Source organism: Poromitra crassiceps, assembly GCF_964638095.1.
Source record: "Poromitra crassiceps genome assembly, chromosome: 15".
In the NCBI taxonomy this organism is placed as follows: domain Eukaryota; kingdom Metazoa; phylum Chordata; class Actinopteri; order Beryciformes; family Melamphaidae; genus Poromitra; species Poromitra crassiceps.
The window spans coordinates 11,806,552-11,832,805 of record NC_139634.1 but is presented as its reverse complement, the minus strand read 5'-3'; the positions used below and the strand labels follow the sequence as shown (position 1 = coordinate 11,832,805).

The following is a 26,254-nucleotide window of genomic DNA, read 5'->3' as shown; positions in this document are numbered from 1 at the left end:
TTATTCACAGGCACCGCTGCTACGGCACTAAGACCTCCACAAAGGGAAAGGCCTCAGGTTCCATCAGTGCCGACTTGTTTCCAATCTATTATTGATGGCAACACTACACCAGACTTTTCCCTGATTTACTGGATTCTAACATTGTTTTCTATAATAAAGACTATTTCCAGTAAAGTCGCAGCAAATGAGTGGATATTTCCTAGCAGAACGCCTGCGGGTATTTCTTTCATTGGGACCTTTTGTAATGGTGCTTTAGTTACACAAATTATGCACAGTATTATTATTATTGTTGCTAAAACGAACGTCACGTGTGCAGTGTATTCAGAATCAGAATACAGTGTACATACACACAACACGGTAACACCGAGACCTTTGCGCAACTCATCGATCATGCCAAAAGGTAGTTTCCCATGCAAAATTAATTTCAGCACGGAGACCTCCAGTTAGACCTAAGTGAAATAAATGAGCTATCCAATTACGCCACGTTATTATGATCACATGTAGCCAGTGAGAATGCAGTGTGACAGACTTTTCCATCAGCAGCTCGCCTGTATCGTACACCGTGCCTCGGCCAGTCGGCTAATGGCAAAACGCCACAAATTCCTCAAGAAATATTGATAGCTTCCGTTATTGCTGGAAGTCAGGGGCTGCTTGAATCCTGCGCCTGCTTACAGCTGTCAGCCACTGTTTGTTTTATGTTAGCGGGCCGGCGACACACTCTTAACCCTCACAACACAGACAGAGATCTATCGTGTGTCCTTAGATCATAACAGACCATTCATCATATGAATATGTGCGTGCTACTGCAGCGTGAAATGGTGTAATTACTTTTTGAGGGGTCCTACGCTGTAACGACTAGAGATTGATCATCAGAACCGGTCATCAGACGTGAAGTGCTACGCCATTAGCATGTTTATAGTCTTCAGCTGTACCACTATCCATTATCACCAACAATAAGGCAAATTATCCACTATATCAAGATTTTTTTTTTAATCAAAATGTCTTAAAAGCTCGAGCTCTTGAACTCGGAGGCAATTGCTTTGCCTTTCGTGGTCATGTCCACATTATTACCATGCACACACATCAAAGACCTCTCCTAAATCTCCCCGGGAAACACGATCAATCTGCTCAGTATGCGTGGCTGGGACAGCGGGCCATCTCTTCCTTTGAGGATGTCGACGCGCGTTTGACCGATGCGGAGTCGATCCCCCAGATTGTGGCTAATCATCATTACGGGCTGCTGAAACAATGACTTTCCTTCAGCTGTCTCGGCTTCAAGCAGGACACCAGGGATCTGCAAGGTTTTCTTATGGTGGCTTAACGCCTGAGTCTGGATTTAAGGAATTAAGGCAGACTTGGACACAACAAAATGTCTACTCTGATGATCCATCCATCCAAGTCATCAACTATGGCCTTGCTTGCGGTGTGAAACTGTCTCATGAATTGCAAAGATCTGGCCATAGATATTGTAATATTCGAGAAAATGTGACAATTAAAAGCCTGGGGCTGGCTTCACTCGTGTGTGTGTGTGGGGAACCCCATTTTATACATCGCCGGAAAACATCTGATGACTGCTGCACATTCCTTGAAGGAAGGCCAAAAATACAAGGAGGGAAGTGAAGGAGGCCAGATGCAAAGATGGACACTAGTTTGGGAATTCTCCAAAATGGACGGCGGATTATGAAAAATGACTTCCTCCACGCAGTGCTTAAAGGTTAGGTCTCTATTACACGCAGAGCCAAATGTCAGCGGTATCCCCTGAAAGAGTGGACTGTGATATTAATGGCGAGTCCAGGGAATGGGCTTCCCCTGACTGAGTTTCCCCTCCACCAGACACATTATTCATTTGGATGTCAGCCGGCACCTGGTGCATGCAACACCAACATCTACAAGCTAAATGACGGCCCACCCTGATCGCCAGGCGCCCGCCGAAATGAATGTTGTTCCTGAAGAAGGATAATGGAGACTAAAACTACTGCCACAAGATCATCTAAGAGCTCCTCGGCGCCTGCTGCACAACTCAAAGTTGTCGCCCAGGACATATCACATTAATGCGCACTTCTCTAGCTAATATCGTGTTTCATTTGGTTCTTAGTTATTTCTAAAGGAGCGGGTGAACTAAGAGCGGGGTCTGTGACAGTGCTGCCATCAGGAACTGCGCAAAGACTATTTTCCTCCTCCCGTTACAACGGTGTAAACAAAATAGCTTTCATCTTACACTGAAAAAGTGTTCCTGCAGTGTATCCAGTAGTAGAGGAAGTAATTCACTGCTCAACATATAGTACATACACTTTTTATGTTTTTATGTTGACCACAGAAACACTTCCTGAGTTCCTCAAAGCAAACATCTACACATTATGCAATACAGGGATGCCACATGTCTTAAAACATGAATGACAAAGAGTGTTATGTTGTTTGGAAATATGATCGACTGGGACAGAGTGACAAGATGATTTAATATATGACGGTGCTAGTCGTCAGTCACAGACCCACCACCACTTTATCTAAAACTACAACATGGCTTCTTCTGTGTGAGCCAGACTGTGGTGGTGGTGGTGGATTATTTGTGAGTAATATTCTTTCGCCGCGGTAAATATCTCGTGTCATGCGGCAGAGGGTGGAAGAAAAATTCTCTCTGAAGTCATTTTAATGAAGTCCCAAATGTCATCCTCATACTTCTTTCAAGAGCAACCACCAAGAAACTCTCTAGAAGCCCCACAGACGGTCCCTCGATGCATCTTCAAGTGATTTGAAAACAAGCTGCTTCTGTGAAAGGAGGGGCTGAAAAGACCCCCCCCCCCCGATAAAAAGGCAGTAAGTAAAGGAGGCAGTAAACAGGTGGTTTGCACCATTATAGAGGACCATTATAAAGTCTATCTTCATGATGAAAGAGATTTGATGAAATGCTGAGGCAATGGCGCGCGCTCTGATTAGGGTTGCCTGGGAATCTCGCTCAAGTGGATGTCTTTTGTCTCCCTTGGCATACAAGACACACAGAAAGATATTTTTTTTGGTGCCAAATCCATGCCAAAAATTACCTTATCCACTTGCAATCGCCTGCAAAAAGGTTAATAGAAAAAAAAACCATTACGGTGAAAAATGACAATGTAATTCATTTTTTTTTTTTTGCAAGTGCAGTGAAGAGAGCCAGGCAGAGACTGAGCTTAAATTAGAGCCAACAGTTTTTTCTCTCAGCAATAGTGCGGGTGGGAGATGGGGGGGGGGATCATCCCATTAGTGGGGAACTGTGTGGTTGTGTCATCTTGACATCACGTTTGAATCTCCTCAACTCTGGATTACAGATTTGTCTCTGCAGTAATGACTGAAAGACTGAGGCATGCTGTTCTGTTACAGCAGCTATTATTATTGAGTGGAATCAGCAAGAAGTTCCACATAAGCAACTCAATACAATGGCAAAATGTCTAGTTTGACGAGTCATTTCATCCTGCATTGTGTCACCTTATTATTATTATTATTATTTATTTATTTATTTTTTGCATTAAGTGGGGGGAGGAAATCCACCAATTGGGCGAGATACTTTCCTTTATTTCCAATTATGCAACTCAGCTTGTTTTTGCATTGTGGACCAAGTGATCTCCCATAGGTCTATTTAAAGATGCGTTCTGTTGTTAAACTGCATCGGAGACAAGACGTGATAGTATGTTATGTTTTAAAGCTGCACTCAGGAACTTTCCACGTTGACGCCTGCGAATGACAGCAAGAGGTTACTGGAGAGAGGAAAAATCGTATTTCCCCCTGTCTTCTATACCCGATTGTGCTTAGCCAATTAGCCCTGCCAAGCTGTCCCGCTCGCTGCTCAATGCTCATTGCTCCACCCGCGCCAGCCGCTTCTCTTCACCTGACAGTGAGGAGTTTCACCGGAAGGACATATATAGTGCGTGGGAGGGAGGATCACGTTATCATACCTGCCAACACTCCCGATTTGAGCAGGAGTCTCCCTATTCTTAACCCTTTCTCCGCCTGCTGTGCTCCCGATTGGTAATTTCTCCCCTTAATCTCCTGATTTTTCAATCAAATGTCTGTAACAGGTTCCGTTTTAAAGCCAGAGTGACGTATCTGATATCACATGCTAGCTTGTCGGGAAGGGGACTAAATAATGATCCATAGTTAGGCAAAATTTTGACCAGGGGAAAAACTATTTTCAAAGGGGTCCCTTGACCTCTCACCTCAAGGTATTTGAATGAGGATGCGTTCTATGGATACCCACAAATCTCCCCTTTACAGATAGGGAGGCACGAGCATTTTTTGACAAGGCAGCATAAATCGACAGAACAATGGATGACATCACTGATGGAGCTTCAACAGACCTGACTGATTTGATTTGGGGGGCGGGGGAGGGGGGGTGCATTTGCCAATAACCCCAGAAGATCTCCCTATTTTGCACAGCCTAATGTTGGCAGGTATGCATTATTGCCCCGAGTTCCCCTCCCCACTGAACAGGTGCCCTGACCGACCAGAGGAGGTGTGTCAGTAAACTGCACACAGGACGCTCATGTTGACCAGCCCGGCTGGTCTGTGATGCTTTATAGCAGAGGGATGACATGACGGACTGGAGGTAACAGAACTAACTGTTTTCTCTGCGGAGCTCTCACTTGCTGCTGTTTATATTCTGCACGCTTTTTATTTCGCTCTTTGAATCCTTATTTCCTGTGGGCAAAGCAGTGTCCATTACCCTCGAAACAGAGTGTCTTTTGGGCAATTATTGCAAATCTATGGGGTCTCAATTAGGGGTGATGAGACGGACTCCTAATTGTAGGCTGACAATATGAGGGCATTTGTACAATCAAAATGGCTGAATGATTGATAAAAAAAAAGACATATTGAATATGACAAGAGTCAGAATAGAAATGTATTGCAGAACTATGCATCCCTATGTTCACATCAATTTCAAGGCGTTCAGAATCTCCCAGCTCTTTCCCCAGTATGGTGATTATTTCTCTCTCTCTCTCTCTCTCTCTCTCTCTCTCTCTATCACTCTCTCTCACTCACTCGCTCTCACTCTCAACCTTCCCAGCCTCCAATGCAAAATTGCAGACAGCTCCTCCGGGTAATGTAGAAAAAGACAATAGGTGGAAACTGCTCTAACCTATTTGCCAAGTGGTCTGTCATCTAATGCCCCGGTGCTGCTCTATTGTCTAATCCTACTGCTGAGGCCTCTAAAAGGATACATCAGCCTAACAAGATGAATGGGCTTTGACCTCGGAGCTGCTAAAAGCCAACCTGGCCAATTTATCTGAATGACCTCTCTCCTCTTGGCAGAGAGAGAGTGCCCTAACCTCTCCTGGAAACCTTTAGGCAGGATCAATACACACGGGCAAAATAATCCAAAACAAGGGAGGCCATCTGGAAGTTGGGATTCAACAGCTCATTGCCTTATCTGACCCCCAGAATTATGTAGTTCAAGACCCTCTGCTATGTTTTTTTTTAGCAGTTTAAAACATTTCTCACTGGTCTTTAGAATAAGGTTATGAATTATGTTGCAAAAAAAACACTCATCCAGGCTCTGTTGAGCCTCTTTATGCTCTCTGTTTCTACATCTACGCTCATTAGCTATGCGCAGTTCTGAGTGGAAGGGATGCTCTGATTATGAGGCACTGCTCTGATTGGCTGGGTGAGGGTGCAGACGCGGAAGAGTTCCACTGTCAGCTGCTTTCTCTTGAACATGACTACTGAAAGCTAAGCTGTGCGTGTATTAGTCAGTCAGTCAATGATATCAGTGAATGACTGGATCGGAGCAGAGGAAAAAAGTGTGTCGCAGAGAAGTTAGCAGCTGGCAAACAAATGTATTGAAACAGGGTGGGAATTTTGTCATTTTAGGAGCAAGGCCATCTGGCCTTCGGCCTCACAATTTTTCTTAGGGCACAAGGCCACATGCCAGGGCACAAAGGCCACTGCTCTATTGACATTGTGAAGAGCGATTTCTTTGAAATGTGTGTTAAAATGAGCCAATGACCCTGCTCCCACCCTGGTATGGAAGAAGTGGTGTCCTGTGTGCTGCTTCCCCACCGACTGCTGTGTGAATGAAGTGGGTCATTAGTCCCAAAGTAAGTGAAGTTAGACTTCAGCACTGGAGGACAACAAAACAACTCCCCTGTGCTTCTCGACTAACGGCACCGTCTGGGGGGCTGAGCGGGAAAGATCAACACTTGTTAACATGTCCATGTGGCATTTCGCTAATGTTACAAGTCATATCAGGAGCAAAATAAGTAGTCAGGGCCATGTCTGAGCATATCTGCTTTGAAACTGTTCTCTGCTCTGCTATCCATTAGCTGCAGCTACTGTATCTAGGCGTCCGGAGCAGCGGCTGTTCACCTCTCACCACCAGTCAAAGCCTGATGCTAGCTACTAGCTACGCGTTAATTTGATTAAATTGACACTTTTTAAAATAATTACTATTGAATGGAATAAGCAGGAATAAGCACACACGTGCTGCTAAAAGGATCGGGTAGCTAGTGACATCTCATCTGGCTCGCAAAGTGGCAGCAGGGGCAAAATGTCTCTTACAGGATTATAGGCTCCTTACGCTGTGGACACACAGGAGGCGGAAGCGCAGAAGCGCGGAAGCGAAGCACACTGGCTGTCCACACAAGCAAGCGCCTGGCTGTCCACACAAGCAAGCGCCTGGCTGTCCACACAAGCAAGCGCCTGGCTGTCCACACAAGCAAGCGCCTGGCTGTCCACACAAGCAAGCGCCTGGCTGTCCACACAAGCAAGCGCCTGGCTGTCCACACAAGCAAGCGCCTGGCTGTCCACACAAGCAAGCGCCTGGCTGTCCACACAAGCAAGCGCCTGGCTGTCCACACAAGCAAGCGCCTGGCTGTCCACACAAGCAAGCGCCTGGCTGTCCACACAAGGAGCGCCAGTGTTGACAATGTCAGTGTTGACATTCTCCCTGCTTCACAGAGCGAGTTCATTTTTGAATGGATTCACCAGAAAACAATCAGTTCAACTTATTCCAGTGTTGGAGAATGCGTGCTTTAGCCATCGAGAATTGTGAACCTTGGCATCGGACCATCGGACGCAACGCAACACAACGCAACGCAACACAACGCAACGCAACACAACGCAACGCAACGCAACGCAATGCAACGCAATGCAACGCAACGCAACGCAACGCGAGCACTGGAGCATCTTTCCATGCTGGTAAAGGAATCATTCCTTCGATGGCTGACGTCTGATGGCAATGCCTGATGCCCGATGCAGGGCAGTGATTGGTACACTGCATGTTAACGGTTAAAAACTGGATTTTCATCAGTGAGGGTCTTTAAAGTGTAAACACACCCAAAGCCAAATGTTTGGTGAAGCCTGACAGTACTCAATAAGTATACAGGCTAGGGCTGCCCCCTCCAGGGCGATTGGTCGATTGTTTGGTCGATGTGATCTTGGTCGACAAGATTCACGTTGGTCAGACAATCGCTGGTGTTAATAATTTCGTCGGAGACATTCAATTTCATAAAAATAAAAGCGATCCGGAACGAAGTAATGTGCCGCAGGGAGCAACACGGACCTTTTATGGAAGCGCACACAGGCTAGAGACAGGCTAACTACAGTTTGCAGGCTATCTAGACTGAAAGGAGAGCAACCAGCAGCGCGATGGAATTAACAATTAAATCGGTCAGCTATCGAGCACAAACAATGGACACGTTTCAGTTATCCACCTATGAGATGAGAATACAGTCAGTGAGACTGGACGTCCTCAGAGATACACTCCAACTCCAGTAATGTTAAGACTGTTATAAGATGTTACTGGAATAAATCGCAAAAGCTGTCTAGCTCTCCTTTCTGCCAACTAATTAACCATGCCACGTGTGCTAACGTTTATAACCATAACCATCGCACACGCTTTCTGAAAGCTGTTTCCCACTGCAGCTGAATATGGCCAGGTGTTGCACGGCACGCTGATCAGTCTGTCCATTCCAGTAATGTTAGAAAGCTGCAAATAGCTTTTATTTATAATGATCAGCTATCAGGTATAGTGCACTCAGTACACTGCAAAAAATAAGAACAAAAAAGCACACTGCAAAAAAAAGTTTATTTTATTTTTTGTTTTGTTTTTTACTCTGTTTCAACCAATCGATTGGTCGGAGCTGGGGACGATTTCTGGTCCACCAGGATAATCCTTGGTCGAGGGCAGCCGTAATAGAGGCTTCGCCAAACATCTGGGTTGGGTTGTGTAGTTAGTTACACTATATCTATCTATCTATCTATCTATCTATCTATCTATCTATCTATCTATCTATCTATCTATCTATCTATCTATCTATCTATCTAACTCTGAGAGGGGATAAGTAATGCAAGTAATGTAATGTAACACAATCTGATTTGTGATTACACAATTTTTTTAAATACATTTTTTTCTTCTACTGATTCATCTGTAATTTTATTATGTAAACTACAACCAAAGCTATTCATGGCAATAAGGCTTCCTGGGTCTGTAATATTGAGACGCCCATTTCGAGGGGAAATCAGAATCCTTCCACTAAATTAAGGATTCCGTTTCATGTTCTTCTTGTTGTGTTTTCCTCAAGTCAGATAATAGATAAAAGGCACGGCTTCAGTAGGTCGCGGCGGGATACAAAAGAAGAGACCCTTTGACAAGAGAATATGTTTTCTTTCTTTGAGCATGAATCACTTTACATGGGATACAATATCAATCGTTGGCCTCAAATCCATATCTGCAAAGTGCTTAGGTTTGCATTGGTGATTAGATGAATTGAACTGAGAACAGTGTGTTACTCGAGCATCCTCTCACAGCCCTGATACATAATGCCTCTGCCTGCCTCTGAAGTGACCACAGTTTCAGGAGGCTTCGCTCTGGGAGCCTGGCCAGAATGCTTTCTGTATTCCGATACCATTCATTTTTAATCAGGGACACAATATTCCTCCAAAGCGCTTCCAAGCTGCCTTATGGCGACACAACTTCTAGTTTGTTTTAGATTTTAATTGATTTGGTTTGAATTCTCCTCAATGTCGCGCGCATACGTTGACCGTTAATAATATCGCAAAAAAAATCCTCACTGAGCACAGCCGGTAACGCCCATTTATAAGATTTCAAGGTTTCGCATCTTCAGCTGCTCTATTCTTGTCACAGAATTATGCATTTTTCCCACTATAGAATATAGACTGAGAGCAACTGAAAATATTGTGTGTTCAGCACATTTCACCCAGTTTTTTTCCCCCCTGTCTATGTGGCCGACTCTGAGCTCGATTCAGTATGCAGTGGAAGGGTTTCTCCACATGACTGGTGGGGAGAAAGGACGTGCGAGGAGCAGCGCAGGGGGATCTTCTTCGGTGGTATAATGAGTTTGACAATGAAAGTGACACTGCGTCCTCCCTGGACCTTGTCATGTGATCAATCATAGCAATGGCTCACCATTTCCTCCTCTAGACGCTGACCTTTCTCCCTCATGTAAAGTAAGTGTGTGTGAGGTGTGCGTGCGTGTGTGTGTGTGTGTGTGTGTGTGTGTCTATCTCTTGATTTCATTGTTCCATTGCCATCTTCCCAATCAGTCATTTAATCCCCCTGTATAGCCATAAGACTGTCCTTTAGCACAAAGGTTTTTTTTTTTCTTCTTCTTTTTTTTGAGAAAGTAAAAATGGCCTATAAAAACGCCCCACTGAGGGAATAGTGATCTATTTTATTCTGTGGTATAAAACTATTTTCAGCACGGATAACACACTTAGAAAATTTGTGGGAGTGACATGAGGCTTATATTTAAAATACCATCACCTGCGCAGCTTACAAGGTGATTTGATACAGTTATTCCGGTGGGAAGCACTGCCAGGAATTCCATGCATATATCAGCAGTGAGATTATTTTAAGGCATTTTCCCTTTTATTTCGTGGCACGGAGCACAGAGTGACAGAGGCGGCGATGACATGCAAAGGAGGGCCACGAGCTTGACCCGAACAAAAGGTACAAGGTTTCCGAGAGGAACACACACACACACACACACACACACACACACGCACACACACACACACACACACACACACACAGACGCCCGACGAGCCTCTAGGACACCTCATCAGTAGCCTACTTATTTCCTGGGGTTTTGCATAGTTGGGCTACTCAGAGGGTTAATCATAACAAAATATTCATGTCTTGTTACTATCAAACTCACCTTCACAAGCTTCCATGTCTGAAATAAGACTCCTAGATCCCTTTTTTAAAGCTGATTTTCAGGCTAAATTGCTGCTCTCCATCTACAAGGCATACTGTACAGTGCTCTATAATGGCTTTTTAACAATGTCAGTGTCAGATCAATACTGCGCCTCATTGGGGGAAAATGTACAGTAAATCAGATGCATAAACCAGTGGCCAAATCTTCAATCTGCATTGCTGATTTTTAAAGGCTTTGGCAGGAAAGTGATTTTAGGTCACTGGAGAGCGCCGGTATATTGACAGCGAGTTAAATTGTACGACAGCGTGGCTGAACTGAAATATTCGATAATATTGCGAATTTTATGTTTGTTATGAAGTTGCTTTCATGTCAGTCTCTATTGAAAAAGAGATTTTATTTTATTTTCAGGTTCAATTCAACCTGGTTAAATTTAACAAAAAAAAAATTGACTAATGCGTAAATAAAAGAAAAAGAAAAAACTAAATAACAAATAAATATTATACTACACTACCAGACTAACGGTGTGTTTCCTATAAATATGAAGAAAGGACTCTGAGCCAGGTAGGTCGTTTTTGTGGCGAGCTCGTATCAGATTGTAATAGCGCGGTTCGAGCTGAAATGCTCACGCAACGTAAACTAATTTAAATATTAAATCAAGGTCTTCTCATCAAACATTTATTCGTGTGTATAAAAGACGGGCGCACATTCCAAAAGCCAATGAAAATGGTCTAATTTGCAGTTAAAATGTGCTTTTAATTGCTTGTGTCAAAGAGCAAATTAGAGCAGCTGAACATAATTAATGCAATATATTTTTGCACACATTTTCGTCATTATACTATAGTGGTTCATCAGTCTATTCAACTGGGTTAAGTAACCATTGGACAGTACTATTAAAGTGAATACAAAAGTGATATTTTTGGTTCGACAGAAAGACGTCCTTTACCATAACAAAATATCAGAATCAGAATCAGAATCACTTTTATTGCCACAGTATGCAAGTTACATTTGTCTTGAATTTGAATTTGTCTCGTTAGTGTCTGTATGCAGCGTAGCGGTCACATCAATATACAGAGATAAAGAAGTAGGAAGATAACTAAAGAAAATATGTTCTTATATTAAATGTATCTAATATCAAATGTTTACAATTCATGTCTTTAGTTGACACTTAACACACTTGACACACGTTAAGTGTCTTTCAAGGACACATTGGAAACATTGGTTATATGGATTTTAACCTGCAGCCTTTGTGTTAAAACCATTAAACCAGCTCATTCAAGGGTATGAGAAAAGCAAAGATGTGTGATTATATGATGCGACAATGAGTAAGCAAGGCAAAGCAGAAGAAGACTACTTTTAGACCCTCAGGTGAAACTCTCATCCTGAGCAACGTACAAAGACTCCCGACAGGAGAACCACCTGACATTCCCAAATGTTTGATTTCCACCATCCGAGGCGGGGTGAGGACCACCACAAAGGTCAACGGCGCCGGCACCGCGGCAATAGATGTAACAAATATTCCGGTGTCCCTCGACGGGGAAGAGAAAGGAGATCACAAAAAAAGGAGGACGTGAAACCAGATAGATCGGTGGGTCGGTGCTGGTCTGGGGAAAACGTAACACCCAGAAGATCGCTCCAGGAAACGAGAGAAAATCCATTTCAACAAATATGAAACTAAAATAGACCTAGATAGATACCACATCCTCACACGGCCGTAAGTTCTCTGTCTTTCCAAATAGAAGTTGCATTTACTTTTTACATTTTAGTTTTTTTTTATCCCACACACTTATCCCGGGTAGTTTACATTGAGTGCAACGGTAGATAAGCTTCAATTACGAGATTATCGACTTCACATGCAACCGATAGGAAGGACTGCAAGGGTCAAAGCCAGAGTGCCTTACAAGAGATGTAACACATATCCCTGCACATCCTCTTACTTTTCACATCTCACAATAGTCAAGGTGCAGCACTAAGGGTTGGCTCAACATTTTTACTACCTAATCGCTAAGGGGACCAACCGCTCATACATGTAGTTGTATTAATGAGCCGGTCATACATGTAGTAATGAACCGGTCATACATGTAATAATGAACCGGTCATACCATGTAGTAATGAATGAACTGGTCATACATGTAGTAATAATGTAGTAACAAACAATACAACTGGGCCAAAAGTGCTAATCCTTATTTCGCCCACTAATACCCATACACTACAATATAGCTGACTCTTTCCATGTCCAATGGTAACACAATCACCCAATTAGGCTGCGTGATGAAATGGAATGAGCCATTTTCTCTTGAGTACAGTAAATAGCCGCTCTGGTAATTGACGATTACAGCATAATTCCATATCATAATAGCATGTCCTGCAGTCTGGGACACACGTGGGATTAGAAGAGGAAAACTAGAGCGGCAGGTTGAGTCCGTGTCGTCAGCGATGCTTATAGGAAATTTGTGTAACACTTTACTGTCAAGTTGAAGTGACCGAAAGAAGATCTTCAACAAAGTATATCACCCTAAGATTAACCCTTATATAACAACAATATAATAACATACGACATAACATGACATAACATGACATGACATAACATAAACCAATTCAACCTCTTAATAAACCATATAGATGTAGAGAAATGTCCCGTATGGTGTAACCAAGTTCAGTCTTCGGCTACCACAGTCCCTATGCAAATTCTGCTCAGTTAAAAATAATTTCAATAACAAATGGTACTTGAGCTGCCTAATGTCCCACCATAATCACCATGATATATTAAACATAGCCAGTTATGCCAATGAGGTCGTTAATTAAGCTAATTAAACCATTCATTATCAAATATTCCTATCAGCATCCGTGTATTCATGTAACACATATAGGCGGTATGAATATGAACTCTGTGTCTTAAAGCACGAGTTACGAAATTACAGCAGTTTCGAGAAAAGCAGTTTTTCTTCATTGAGATGCAAATTTATACAGCAAGGTCTACAGGGGGAACATGTGGTGTATGTTTTGTTCCTGAGCGTTTGTACACAGAGGGACAGACGGACCATGACAACATAATGTCCATACCATATACCATGCTGGAGGGACTGACATACCAATGGAAAAATGTAAATCTATTGACAGTCAATTTGTCATCCGCTCCAATCATGGTTTAAAATGGACAGGAGGACCACAACACGGAGAGCGGGTCACCTGGCGACCACGCCTTCAAGAACCAAGCAAAAATAGACGCCGGGCGTCGTCTCCTCAAGACAAATGAGCACAACACCCGCCACCACACCTCGACACGTCACCGCTGTGTCCCACATCCCTTGTCACCCTGAGATAGGCAGCGGCAGCGATGTGAGCACTTAACGAGTGACAGCGCCAGCAAGGAGGGAAATGATGACAATAAATGACGGCAATCAAAGCGCACCTCCTCTTTTGATGAGGCGGGAGATGAGCTCCACCTAAAAGCCCAGACACTCATTCCCCGGCTCCTAATGAATGATGGAACTCGGGGAGTTTTCATCAAAGCCATCGCAGATGGTCAGCCCGTTTTTGACCAAAAATAACTCATTTCTCTCTGTGGTCGGCGGCGTGCGCCATAGTGAATTATGAAAGTGGGGAGGGAGGCGACGATCAATACAGTCTGATTCCACTGTCACAATACAAGGCACAGATCTGAGACAGGGGTTTGACAGATGGCCTGTCACCTTTGTCAGTATGATGTCGCGTGTGTGTTTTCTCATCTCGGAGGGATAAAGTGTAAGAAACTAGAGTCCCACATTGGCACATTGACACAGGCTGATATTGGCCTATCACAGATCGCTATGGCCGATATTTTTTTATTTTATTTTGAAAGTTATATAGGCAGCATTTTATGTATATTTTATCCTTTTTCTGAATTCAAGTTCTATATGTGTGTGTGTGTGTGTGTGTGTGTGTGTGTGTGTGTGTGTGTGTGTGTGTGTGTGTGTGTGTGTGTGTGTGTGTGTGTGTGTGTGTGTGTGTGTGTGTGTGTGTGTGTGTGTGTGTGTGTGTGTGTGTGTGTGTGCACGCCCACAGTATATATATTTATTCTATTTGTTTTGGTTTTTTATAATTATTAAATTCCCAGTGAAGTTCACTGTTTCAGTGCACTGATTTCATTTGGGACAATAAAGTGTATTGTTAAAATATCCTGCCTCGATTACATTATCTTTGTCACAAGTGATATCAGCCGATATGGAATTTCTTTATTCCCTAATATCGTATCGGCATCACCCCCAAAAATCCAATATCGGTGAGCCCTAAAAGAAGCAACATTCAATTGCTATGCGTCTGCATGAGACAGAGAGAGAAAGAGACAGAGAGGGAGATATCACAATGGTATTGCATACAGAACAGCATGTCGAAGCTTCCATACCACCATCCAAAACCCTTTGGTGCTTGATGTGCTACTCTATAACACCACATTGCTGTGACTTCACTGATTTAATTAACCTTTTACTCGCACGGTTCACACAATGGATCTGTGAGCTATACTTAACTGTCAAATGTGTAAGACTGCTATGTAGCTGTACTCCAGTGACTTGGATAAATGGAAGTCGTTTAGTGACCCATGGACATGGCAGCACAGACATACCTCCACATGAGAATGATAGAAAGGACTCTGCACAGCCACACTGCTCACCCTTCATGAATACATGCAACTGGGCATCTTTTAGGCTGGAAAACGAGGTTTGGATGGCAGGTGCGGGTCAGGCCTACAAGGCCAGATTAGGACCCCCAGGGGCCCCTGGACACTTACGCTCCCCCCTCCCCCCATAACATTTCACTCGGGGGGAAGAGGTCTGAGTGAAATATCATATGGTCTCACCTGATTCTAAATATAACAGAATCACTTTGTTTGACCAAGTAAAACTATTCTTAGAGCATTTTCCAAAATGTCTGGAAAAATGAATGGTTCACCAGTCACCACTTGCCTACAGCCATCCAATAGCAATCAATCATGAGACTTAATCTTCTTGGAAACTATTTTTAGTTAGATTTGTCATTTGTGTCATAGTTCTGTGGAGTCCGACATGAGGCAGACTCTTTTTGTTTGTTTTGTTTTGTTTTGAGGGCCCCTTGGGCACCTGCCCAGGTTGCCCATATGGTAGAGCCGGCCTTGCAGTCCAAGCGGTGCTTCTGTAACAAAGGATGACAGCCAGGTGTTAGAGCGACAGTGGCTTCTCCTAACCAGGGGTCATCAGGGGTCAGCAGGCGTCTGGCCACTCCCCCTGAGCAACAAAGCCCATGTGTGATGGTTAATAAAGCCGAGTCGAGCTGTCATAAGGAGCTGCAGTGCTGTAGCTGCAGCATCTAACAAGTCCGTGCAAGCTGTTTCACACCCTATTAGGAACACAACTCCACTGGGCCATGCTATGTTTCTGTTGCATGCAGTCATGTTTATCAGGGCTATTGTATTGATTCAGAAGCCTGCATAGACAATCTTGGACCATTGAACCATGGACTTAAAGTCGAGCTGAAATGAAAAATGACTTTTTAACTATTTTAGATCACATTCCTGGTCATACAGTGAACCGATTTCGATCGTGAGAGACTAGTAGTGGGTAAAATTGAACAAGCAAGCTTTATTCACAAATGGCATGGCAGGTAACTTTTTTGGCGTAATGACTCCATGATAAGATTGTAATCCCCCCTCACCCCGTAGGGAATTCTTCAGGAGTCAAGACGTTGGTGGTGGACTGGGGAGGTGGGTGGAGCAAAACACAGCTCCAGAGAAGACGATCAGCCCAAGATACACCCAGCCACTGAGGCAACAATCCGGAAGGGGACAATGATGTGACACCACGGCTACTGCTCACGTCCTGTTCGGTGATTGGCTCAGTAGACGGAGATGTATGACATCACAAATGACATCACAGCAGCAGTTATGACATCACCGATGACATCAGCAAGTATGACATCATCGATGACATCACCGATGTTTTGACAGATGACATGGGCTGATTGGCTATTGAGGATGGGGTGATTGATATATGGTGACGTGACTGGGTCTTCATTCATGAAACTCGGTCCGTGAGACCCCATTAAGAATGAAAAATAAATTAAAAATCACAAAAATCCAATTTATTTGGTTTTTCACATCAAAAGGCAACCATACTGAGTTCATAACTACATCTACAGCATCTATCTACAGTGTGCTGCTGATGTCAGGTAGTACTATCAATCTTCATGACTAGGAGAACAATTCCGAGGAGGCAACATGGCTGCCTACATGGATTATAATGAACAGTTTCATGTCCACATCTATAAAACTTCAAAATGTGGAATATAACCAGTTTGGATGCTGGTCAAATACATTTTACGAATTTAGGGTTCAATCACCTATGATGCACAATAGAATGTTTTTTCCACCCTCCTTCCCATGTTTCTTTGCATCCCTTGAGTCACACATCACATTTTGGAGGGTAAGAATGCATGTTCAAACTAGGGGGAATAGTGTGATCCTCCCATGCGCTACATCCTGCCGGTGAAACTCCTCGCTGTCAGGTGAAAAGAAGTGGCTGGCGACTGCACAAGTATCATGTGCTAGTCTACTCTCCCCAGATCGGCAAAGGGGGTGGAGCAACAACCAGGACAGCTTGGCAGGGGCCCTTTTCACAGCAACCGTTTTGAGGTGGTAAAGCAGGAAGTAAAGCATTATGTAACCAATAACATTAATGAAGGCCCTGGTACTGGAACAAGTAAATGGAATGGAACCATCATTAATGGTTTTGGTTGCACTTGCTTTACTTTCTGCTTTAATGGCTACTGTGAAATGGGTCTATTGGCGAAGTACAATTGGGGAGAAAACGGGGGAGATCCGGGGGGGAAAAGGCATGTTCAGTATATTTTCTACTTTCAATTTTATTCGCCAAGATGGTGAAACAAATTCCAGACTGTATCTTACACCGACCATGCTAGCCAAGCACGAGTGCTTGTCTGTTAAGCCCTATTCGCATGGGGCTAATATTGGACGCCGAAAGATTTGCAATAATTGCAGCACCCGTCTGTGATTTTAATCTCATGCGAATCTGTCTTTAATTTTTTAAGCAAAAAACTCCAGCAGAAATTAACTACCATATTTTCGCAAAGACGGTCCCCTGATCATGCTAATCCTGTGCAAGTCGAACTCTCAGTAATATAACTTTGTTTCGTTTTTGTAGAGGAATGTCTTTTTTTCTCTTCTTCTTCTTCTAGATAACATTATACGATTTCTATCTTCCTCCTGTGATGAAAAATGGAGGCAGTAGTGGAATCCATTGAGGAGGGGTTTGAATGTATTTCCATCACAAACTTCCGGTTTTGCTTTGCTAAATCCTAACGTGACGAATTGTAAAATCTTGACCTTCTACAGCTGTAACCGCATCAGTGATTTCATCAGATTTCATTATTCCATGTGAATGCCTTTTCACGAAATGCAGAGGTTGGAGGTCATTCATTAATTACAGGATGATGTCCCCGGTCCCCAGATAATACTGCTCCCCGTGTGAATAGGGCTTTAGTGGGATAACCTCTTCGTTCCCCTCGGAAGCCACAAATCTGATGCTTTTATTGGTTGGAGTTTTTATTTACACCTCCTGGTACAAGATGAAGTCACCACTAAATATTTTCCATAAAGTAAAGATAATAAGATTCTTATGTAAAAATATAACATACTACACCGTGGTTTTGTTATTTGTTCGGGCATTGGGCAAAGTAATGAGATTCTTTAAAGGAATATAATACAATATTTGTCATTTTTTTGTCAAATAGGTTTATGGTATGATAGTTGAAATTAGTTACAAATGAGCAAACATGTTTTTTCTTATATACGTCTGACTATAAACTCTCACTAGGACATATGCATAGCTATAATTTATTAATTTGTTAATTTATTTGTTAATTTATTTATTTACTTAAAGTGCATCACTGTAGGCATTGGCAAGTGGATCATCAGTGGAAAAATGATCATTCATTATTTAAGGTAATAATTTCATCAATAGAGGAAGCGAGGGGAGGGAACAGCGTTTGTTTTGCCACTTTGGTCAAGACAAGCCGGGTTGTGTAATGTTCATATGGTCTGTGTGTGTGTGTGCGTGTGTGTGTGTGTGTGTGTGTGTGTGTGTGTGTGTGTGTGTGTGTGTGTGTGTGTGTGTGTGTGTGTGTGTGTGTGTGTGCGTGAGTGTGAGTGTGCGCGTGCGCGCGTATAAAGATCATTGTGGAATTTGACCACATGGTGTATGGTTTTACAGCTAGGTAACAAATTATATGTATCAATCAATCAATGTCATGATGCACTAATCAATCAATATCATAATGCTCTAATTAATCAATATCATGACACTGTAATCATTCAGTATTGTTTTCAAGGAGTTCAAAAAGAAATCCATGGGATTATTATAACCATCAGCACAAGCTACTCACCAGGGACCAGTAGTCCTGACAACCAATGATAAATCAAAATTCAAATGGTCTCCAATAGTGTTTTAGTTTACTGTTTTTAATGCACAATATAGCCAACATTTCACGTTCCATCATTCATAATCCTACTATTCTACTATAGAATGAGGAAAACTCTGTCCGTCATCCATTTCTCTCCAAACCGGGTCGGCCAATCAATCTGGAACTGCACATGCATTGAGCGTTGGCATAGGCAGGGACTGACAAAGCCGATCTTTCCATTTTCCCAAATTTATTTTTGGCAAGTCTGCACGGTGTATGCGAGGGTATGGACTAGTCTGTCACGATTTTGAAATGTTGCTGTCATTTTTGTTTTTCATTGTTAGTTTTTTCCAACCCATTTTTATTCAAAACAGAGTGACTAGTTTATGGAGTGCCTAAGTCACTCCCTCTTCCGGGTTTGGCATAGGGCCAAAGGGATTTCATTCTCCATTCATTTTTCCCATTGACGTTTCTTAAAATCCTGATACAAAGAGTTGTACTTGGACAAAAAAAACCTATTCAACTATATTCACAATCACCACAGAGCATAGAACACGGCTATTCAATTACAAATTCAATTGGGTCAGATTTTAAAAGCGGGATTGTAGCTCGGGCCGGACATTTTCAGCGGTCTATTTAAAACTTCCTCTTTTTTTATGACAAATTGAACGTAGCAAACATCAATGTGTGTTTATTCATCGTTTCATTTATGAAAAAATAATAAAAAAGGTCACATATCTGACGCAGGCACATCACAGACAGAGCTATCACTGCAGTGCACAGAACCAGAACAAGTGCATAAGAGTTCTTTCACTTACATGCAGAAGCACAAATAAAGGAGAAGCTCCTTGGGTCATGAACAGAGGAACACTGTGTAGCTGAGCGGGCCATGGGGGGGGGGGGGTAGGAATCGTGTACTCCTTTGTATCTTTCTTTTGTACTAATTGACAATTTAAAATTCACAATATATCTTTGTGGTCACATCTGAGCCACAACAAATTGCATAAAACAGAGATATCACGGCAAAGTGAGTGCAATAAGAGTTGTTTCTCTTGAAACAAAAAATATATTTTTGGTCACATCTGACCCACAAGGTGAGTACAACAGAAGGAAAAAGAGCTATCAATGATACTAGTCCACTAGTAGTCCAGAGAACCATAACAAGTGGCAATAACAGCAACCAATACACACACACACTGGCGCGCGGGCGCACACACACACACACACACACACACACACACACACACACACACACACACACACACACACACACACACACCTCCTACTGCGTTTCTTAAAATCCTTATACAAAGAGTTGTACTTTAACAAAAAAAGCGATGCGCGCGCTCCTTTCTAGCGGCCCTCGCCACGCCCACTGAACTCTCCTCATCGCTCATTTCGACCATACCTCGTTGGGCTCGCAGACGCAGCATGCATACTATAGCGCGCGAGCTCGCCCGGCCTCGCCCGCTACACGGGCTTGTATGCTGCCATCTGCTCAACTAAGCAATTGTGCGCCGTGCCATCCGCTCTCCGACTATAATGTGCTGAGATATGTAACGTTAGGCTACACTGCTAACATAGCTTTCTTAGTGGGAGAAGTGGCATTTATTGTTCTGAACGAGAGCAGTGACCTTTGACTCCTAAGATGCCAACGAAATGCAAAGGCATTGGTTAAGTGCTGCCAGACAGGCAACAGCGAGCGTTGCTTTTTATTGAGTTCAACAGTTTGTGTGTGAAAGTTTGATTCAAAATGGTCCAAACATACAGTGAGTACGATGATCCCTACCTTCTTAACATTAGGCATCCCGCTATGTTGACTTTCTTTTTTCTTTCTTTTTTTCTTTCTTTCTTTCTTTCTTTCTTTTCTGACATCACTCCAAAAATCCAGAAAGTTTGGTGTTTCTCAATGTGGTGCCGGGAACGTATTCTTTAACTACCGCAACGTACTCATTGCAAATTAAGCACTATTGGTCTGGTGTTTGGAGATGGCCATAAAATAAACCAGTATTTGCCAGTCCAGTCAAGGCTAAACGGACGGTTTTCATCACGTCAACTTTACACTTTGGCAACAACGTGTTGTAACATGGGTTGGCATTTGCTAGTTTACACACAGTGTTGCATTCAGTGTCTGCGGGAGTTTCTGAAGGCAACATTTGTTTGTCTGCATTTTATGCTTGTTCTTAAGCGGTACAGCGGTGAACACACACAAAGTCACGTTGTGTGTGTTCACCGCGATTTGGGGGAGTTCACCGAGATTTTGAGGAGACTGGCTCGAGGCGACAAGGAAGGGGGTGTGGCCCCGACCCCAGCTCCCCCGAGGCACAGGGCCGGCGTAGAGAGAGAGAGAGATGTCAGTAATGTCTCGTCTCGAGGAGTGGAGGACGATAGCGTTTCGTCGGTAATGCACACACGCACGACACATTCACGCACACGCACCCACGGTTTAAGACGCATCTGGAAATTACGGTAATGGCGAATTCATTTCCTCATTGACGAGACTTTGGCACGCTATGGAGAGCGCGGCTTGAAACACGCACAAGCCAGTAACGCACACACAGGCACACACACACACACACACACACATGCACGATTGCACACACGCATGCATGCACACAGCGCGGATGGGCGCATGTACGGACGCACACACGGGTCGGACATGCACAAAACTCCACAGCTTACTTCAACACCTGGGTGTGATTTTTTGTGTATGATTAGTTTATTTTAGTTAATTGTTTCTCCAACACTACATGTACTGTTATTTGTATTGTATTGCATTTCATAATAAAATGGGGGGAGTGAAATGTTCTATGGTCTCTTGTGATTCTGAATATAGCTGAATCGCTTTTTTTGTCCAAGTACAACTCATTTTAGGGATTATAAGAAACATGAGGAATGAATGGGGAGTGAAATCTCTTAGGCCCCATGCCGAACCCGGAGGAGGGCGTGAGTGACTTAGGTGCTGTACACCAGTGTTGACAAACAAAGATTATGACACATGACATAACCACAGCTTTTTCACACTCAAAATATGTTCATCACACACACTGCCAGCTCTGTAGGAAAACCTCAGAAGAACCAACAGACGGAGTGAAGAGAAATGTCTTCTAATCGATAAATAAACCATGTAAACTAACATCCTAGACTGTCAACAGGATTTTAAAAACACTGCAAATAAGAACTGGGCAATTGCAAAATGCAATATCAAACGTTTTGGAAAAAGTTGACATGTAATCTTCGACAGCTCAAATATAGATCTACTCACAGTGATTTTTAAAGTGGAGTGGTAACTTCACAGAATTGATTTTTTCAGTTTTGCATTTAGTTTGACAGTTACTGACAGTTGATTTGAGTTCAGTTGTGGATCAGTGATGTCAGTTTGTGCGGGAATGAATATGAATGTGCGAGATCATCATCAGCAAAATAAATCAACATTGTTTTTGGCGAAGTTCTCCTTTATCTCTTGGGGGTTGACAAATTGGCACTTTTCCTGACTGGGGTTTCCATATTCCAGAGATATAGAATGATATAGTTCAGAGAATGTCTCTTTTTCTGGCCAAAAGCATCGACTACAGCATTTCATAAAACAACCATTCAAATCCTACAGTGGCTGCATTCGCCGGGTCATTTCAAGCAGCAGCAACACGACGATATGATCACTAGCGCTTCCTCTTTAATCTCATCTTCTGTCTCCTGGATCATGGAGGTTAACATTAGCAGACGCTACGCGCCGTGAATGTGCCCAGACTTTGGTACTTGTCTGTGTCGAACACTCTGTAGAACAGAGCGAATTAGAATGAAATACTGAGTTCATTTATGAATAAGTGGGGCTGAACGGCCCCTTGTCGGAGCTTCAGCATGCATATTCAGTTGATGGAAACCTTTGGATGGGTCATTTCTCTTGGCTGCTTCATTAAATAGTGAAAGTCAAAAGGGCAAAAAGAGACCAAGATCTATAGAGGTGGAACAGTGCTGATTCTCTTCCCCCCCTCCGGCTCAAAATCTGGATAATGAAGAAAGAATTTAGGCTCCAAAAATAGTTACACACCCTCCAAAAAAAAAACGGGTAAAAAATGTAAATCACACCGAGACCCAAATCCTTATCTATGGAACAGTCTCAGGGTATTTAAAAGGGATATGCAGACAGTTAGGAGAAAAAAACTTTAACGGTTAAACTTAAACTATTTGGCCCACTTTTGAATGTCTCCGCTTCCACGAAGTCAATTTCCCATTTAATTCTCCATTGACGTTTCAGACGATCCTTAGGCTACACTGTAGAGTTTTAAGCCTGGATCAAAGCCAGCCAACTAAGAGATGAATCGTGGAAGCAAATAAATAATGAAATAAATTGATAAATAAATCAAACTTCAAATCAAATGTTTTATGGTCACAATTCATCTACTAGTTGGCTGGCTTGGCTCCAGGCTTAAATTCTTTTTATAAGGACTTTCTGAAACGTCAATGGAGAAATTAAATGAATGGGAAATTCACTTCCTGGAAACGGAGCCGTTCAAAAGTGGGCGGTCACTGTTGCTTGAGAAAAAGACCCAAAGCACTGCAGGTATTGTTTATTTTCCCTATACTTATAATAACAGAGGCAGAGGTGTGTGTGTGTGTGTGTGTGCATGCGCGCGTGTTTGTGTGTGTGTGTTGTGTGTGTGTGTGTGTGTGTGTGTGTGTGTGTGTGTGTGTGTGTGTGTGTGCGCGTGCGCGTGGGTGTGTGTGTGTGTGTGTGTGTGTGTGTGCGTGTGCTTGGGTGTGTGTGTGTGTGTGTGTGACGGGGGTGGGTTTGGACGCTCTAAGCTCGACAGAGGGCCTTTTGAAGCAGACACTGCGCTGCTTCGGAGAATGGAAATGATTGGTGATTGGGTTTCGCACTTGGCATGTACAGCAATAAATATGACTGGAGGTGAGCGCTAAGCAGGTTAGGGTTATGTTTACTGGCACCTCTGCGGGTCGGCGGAGCTTTTAGTGACTCGTAAATGTATACAGTGTACTGGGCCAACGCAGACGCCACACATTGGAACAAATACATTGAGTTGAATATTGATGCCATTTGAAAAGGTAAAAGACTTTGCTCAGTTCTGCCTGGAGACAAGCTCACAATGATGAATAGAGAGGGAAAGTGAACGTCACTTCCTGCTTAATGCTTATAAAAAGAGTTTTACTTGGTCAAACAAACGGTTCAGCTATATTTAGAATCAGGAGAGACCATAGAACATTTCACTCGGACCAAAACTTTAAAAAACTACATCGAAAAAATATTTTCTTTATTTTGGTCCGAGTGAAATGTTATGTGGTAAAAAAATAAATAGCGGATGAAAATATCTGGTACAGTGCTGAAGCAGGAAGTAGGCGGTCACTTTGCCTCTCTATTCACCTTATTCTTTGCCCATACAAGGACGCTTCTGCATGACGTCATTTCGTAATCGTCTTTCCGGTTTTAAACACGGAAGTAGAGTACGCCTACCGCAGTCATTTTTAGACTTGCCAAAAAGCTGTTTTCAAGCAAAAAAAAAACCCAAACTGTTTTAAAGTTTTAATATTTTTCGGGTGAGAACGTAACATGTGACCACTGACCAGTTTATCAGAATAACGCCTATTGGAAATCTTTAACGAGCAGCGAGGACCGGGAGCGCTGACTGTGCTGACACCGGTCGGACTAGCTATCTGTCAAACCCTACTGTAGGCTACTGGCAGTGAGAAAACACTGTCGACGTTCTTTTGTAACTAACGTTAAATGCCGACCGGGTACAGCCATCGGCTCCTCGCAGCAGTAACGCTATGAACATGTAACTGAAGTTGGCCGCAGTGTAGCTTCTGAATGTTGCCAAACTTCATTCATACTGACGTTTTGTTTTGAAATTGGCCGCCAACTAGCGCTGAACCGGAAGAACAAATACGTTCCGTGTAATGCGGAAGAGAGAAAAAGTGGGCGTGGTGAATAAGGTGAATAGTGCCAATACGGCCAAAAATGACTTGTCTCAGAATGTCACACTGTAGTCAATGTTTTCAGATTAAAAACTGATACTGTAGCACATGAAAACAATTCCCTTTTCCCCCTCTCCTTAATGTTCTGCCAATGAAAGTGTAATCAACCATAATTAGCTTAACTGCCTGCCACACTTTAAGATCATTGCCTTCTTAAAATAATTAGAGTTTTACACTGAATGTGTGTTATAATGGTGATAACTCACACTGTAGACACGAATATTATGATGAATGATAAACAAGGTTTTTTCCAGAGAATCAATATCAACATGCAAAGCTATTCAACACTGCTGAGAGGATAAATTCAATGATGGAATCATAAATCTATTGGCTTAGAGCAGAAACTAATAAGAGGCAATGCAATAACATCATCAAACACAATTTTACATTGGAGGGGAAAAAATAATGCTGCTAAAATCAGCCTTGAAGTGCCATTTGAAGAGGATCAAAATAATATGCAGAGCGATCCAAATGCTTCTCCAAACTCTAAACTACGGTAAGTATTCTCAAATATGAAATGGTGGGACACACACACACACACACACATGCACACACACACACACACGCGTGCGCACAGAGAGCACCAAATAGATTCAAACAACTTGAATTCCAAAAAACAATACAGATAACATTACACAGCGATTGTATATTCATTGCCTCCATTTGATACACCAAAGATCAGCCCTCTTCAGATGGAGAGCCTCAATCCTCCAGCTCAGGTTTCCAGTGTGATCAAATTTGCACTTCAAACCATTGAACCCATTTAATCAGCCATTGTGCATACCCGGTCAACCGCTGCAGAATTTCTAAGCAAAATCTCAGGCTGAGGCATACAAAGCTATCTTTGATTACACGCTAGCCCGTGGGGAAACTTTATCAAACTCCTCTGCTTCCCCCCGTGGAGAGGAGCAGGTGACTAGCAACCACTCAATTGGAAGACCAAATTATTTTCCGCACGCGGTGCAGGAAGGAACGCGCCTTTGATCCGCAGCGAGGCAGCTGCAGCACATGCCTCCCCAAACACCGCTCCCCACCAATCACGTTCCCCCCCGCTCGCCTCCACCAATCAGAGCCTTTTTCCTCCAACATCAACCACAATGCAACCAAATGCTGCTTTTCAGCATAGTTTTTCTTCCCTTTGGAAGGCCAATGACAGCGTGCAAGCGAATAACGTTTTCTTTTTCTTTTTTCAAGAGAAGAGGAATGAAAAGTGTGAGCGACTCACCCATCTCATTGTCCGATTTATTGTCCATTTCTGTGTCGCTGAGGGTAAGCGCCGAGTTGGAGCGACTGGAGAGGCATGAATTTTGCCCAGACTTTGCCCCCCTTCCCCAAAGAGCCATGGTGGTACGTTCCGGTGATCCAGGTTCATGGTTTTCCGTAGCGACCGGTCCTCTCGAGTAGCTGCTGAGGGGGTGGGAGAGGCCCGTCTCAGGGCACAGAGCCAAGCCTCTGCGAGTGGACGGCTCGCAGATCCCCAGTTGCCTCAGTGAAAACGTCTGGCCTGTGAACGACACCGGGTGTAAAGTTAACAAACCAAGCAACAAACACGCTTTAACGAGCAAAACCGGGCCTGGTTTTAAAACCATTCAAACGCTTCACCTACAAGAGCTTATAGGAAGTGGGACACTTTCCTCCAGAGCTGTTCGACAGCTCAACAAGATGCTCAAAAAGCATTTGAAATAAATCAC

General features: G+C 43.1%; 1 protein-coding gene across 1 annotated transcript in view; it reads right to left on the bottom strand.

Annotated features, from left to right (window-relative positions):
- The window catches only part of LOC310789869 (teneurin-3), a 174,680-nt gene extending 148,759 nt beyond the window's left edge, over window positions 1-25,921 (bottom strand). Inside the window, exon 1 of the mRNA XM_083651572.1 lies at window positions 25,789-25,921. Coding sequence (XP_083507698.1) covers window positions 25,789-25,906 — 118 coding nt within the window. The 5' untranslated portion in view covers window positions 25,907-25,921. The remainder of the gene's footprint in view (window positions 1-25,788) is intronic.
- Between the last annotated feature and the right edge of the window lie 333 nt (window positions 25,922-26,254).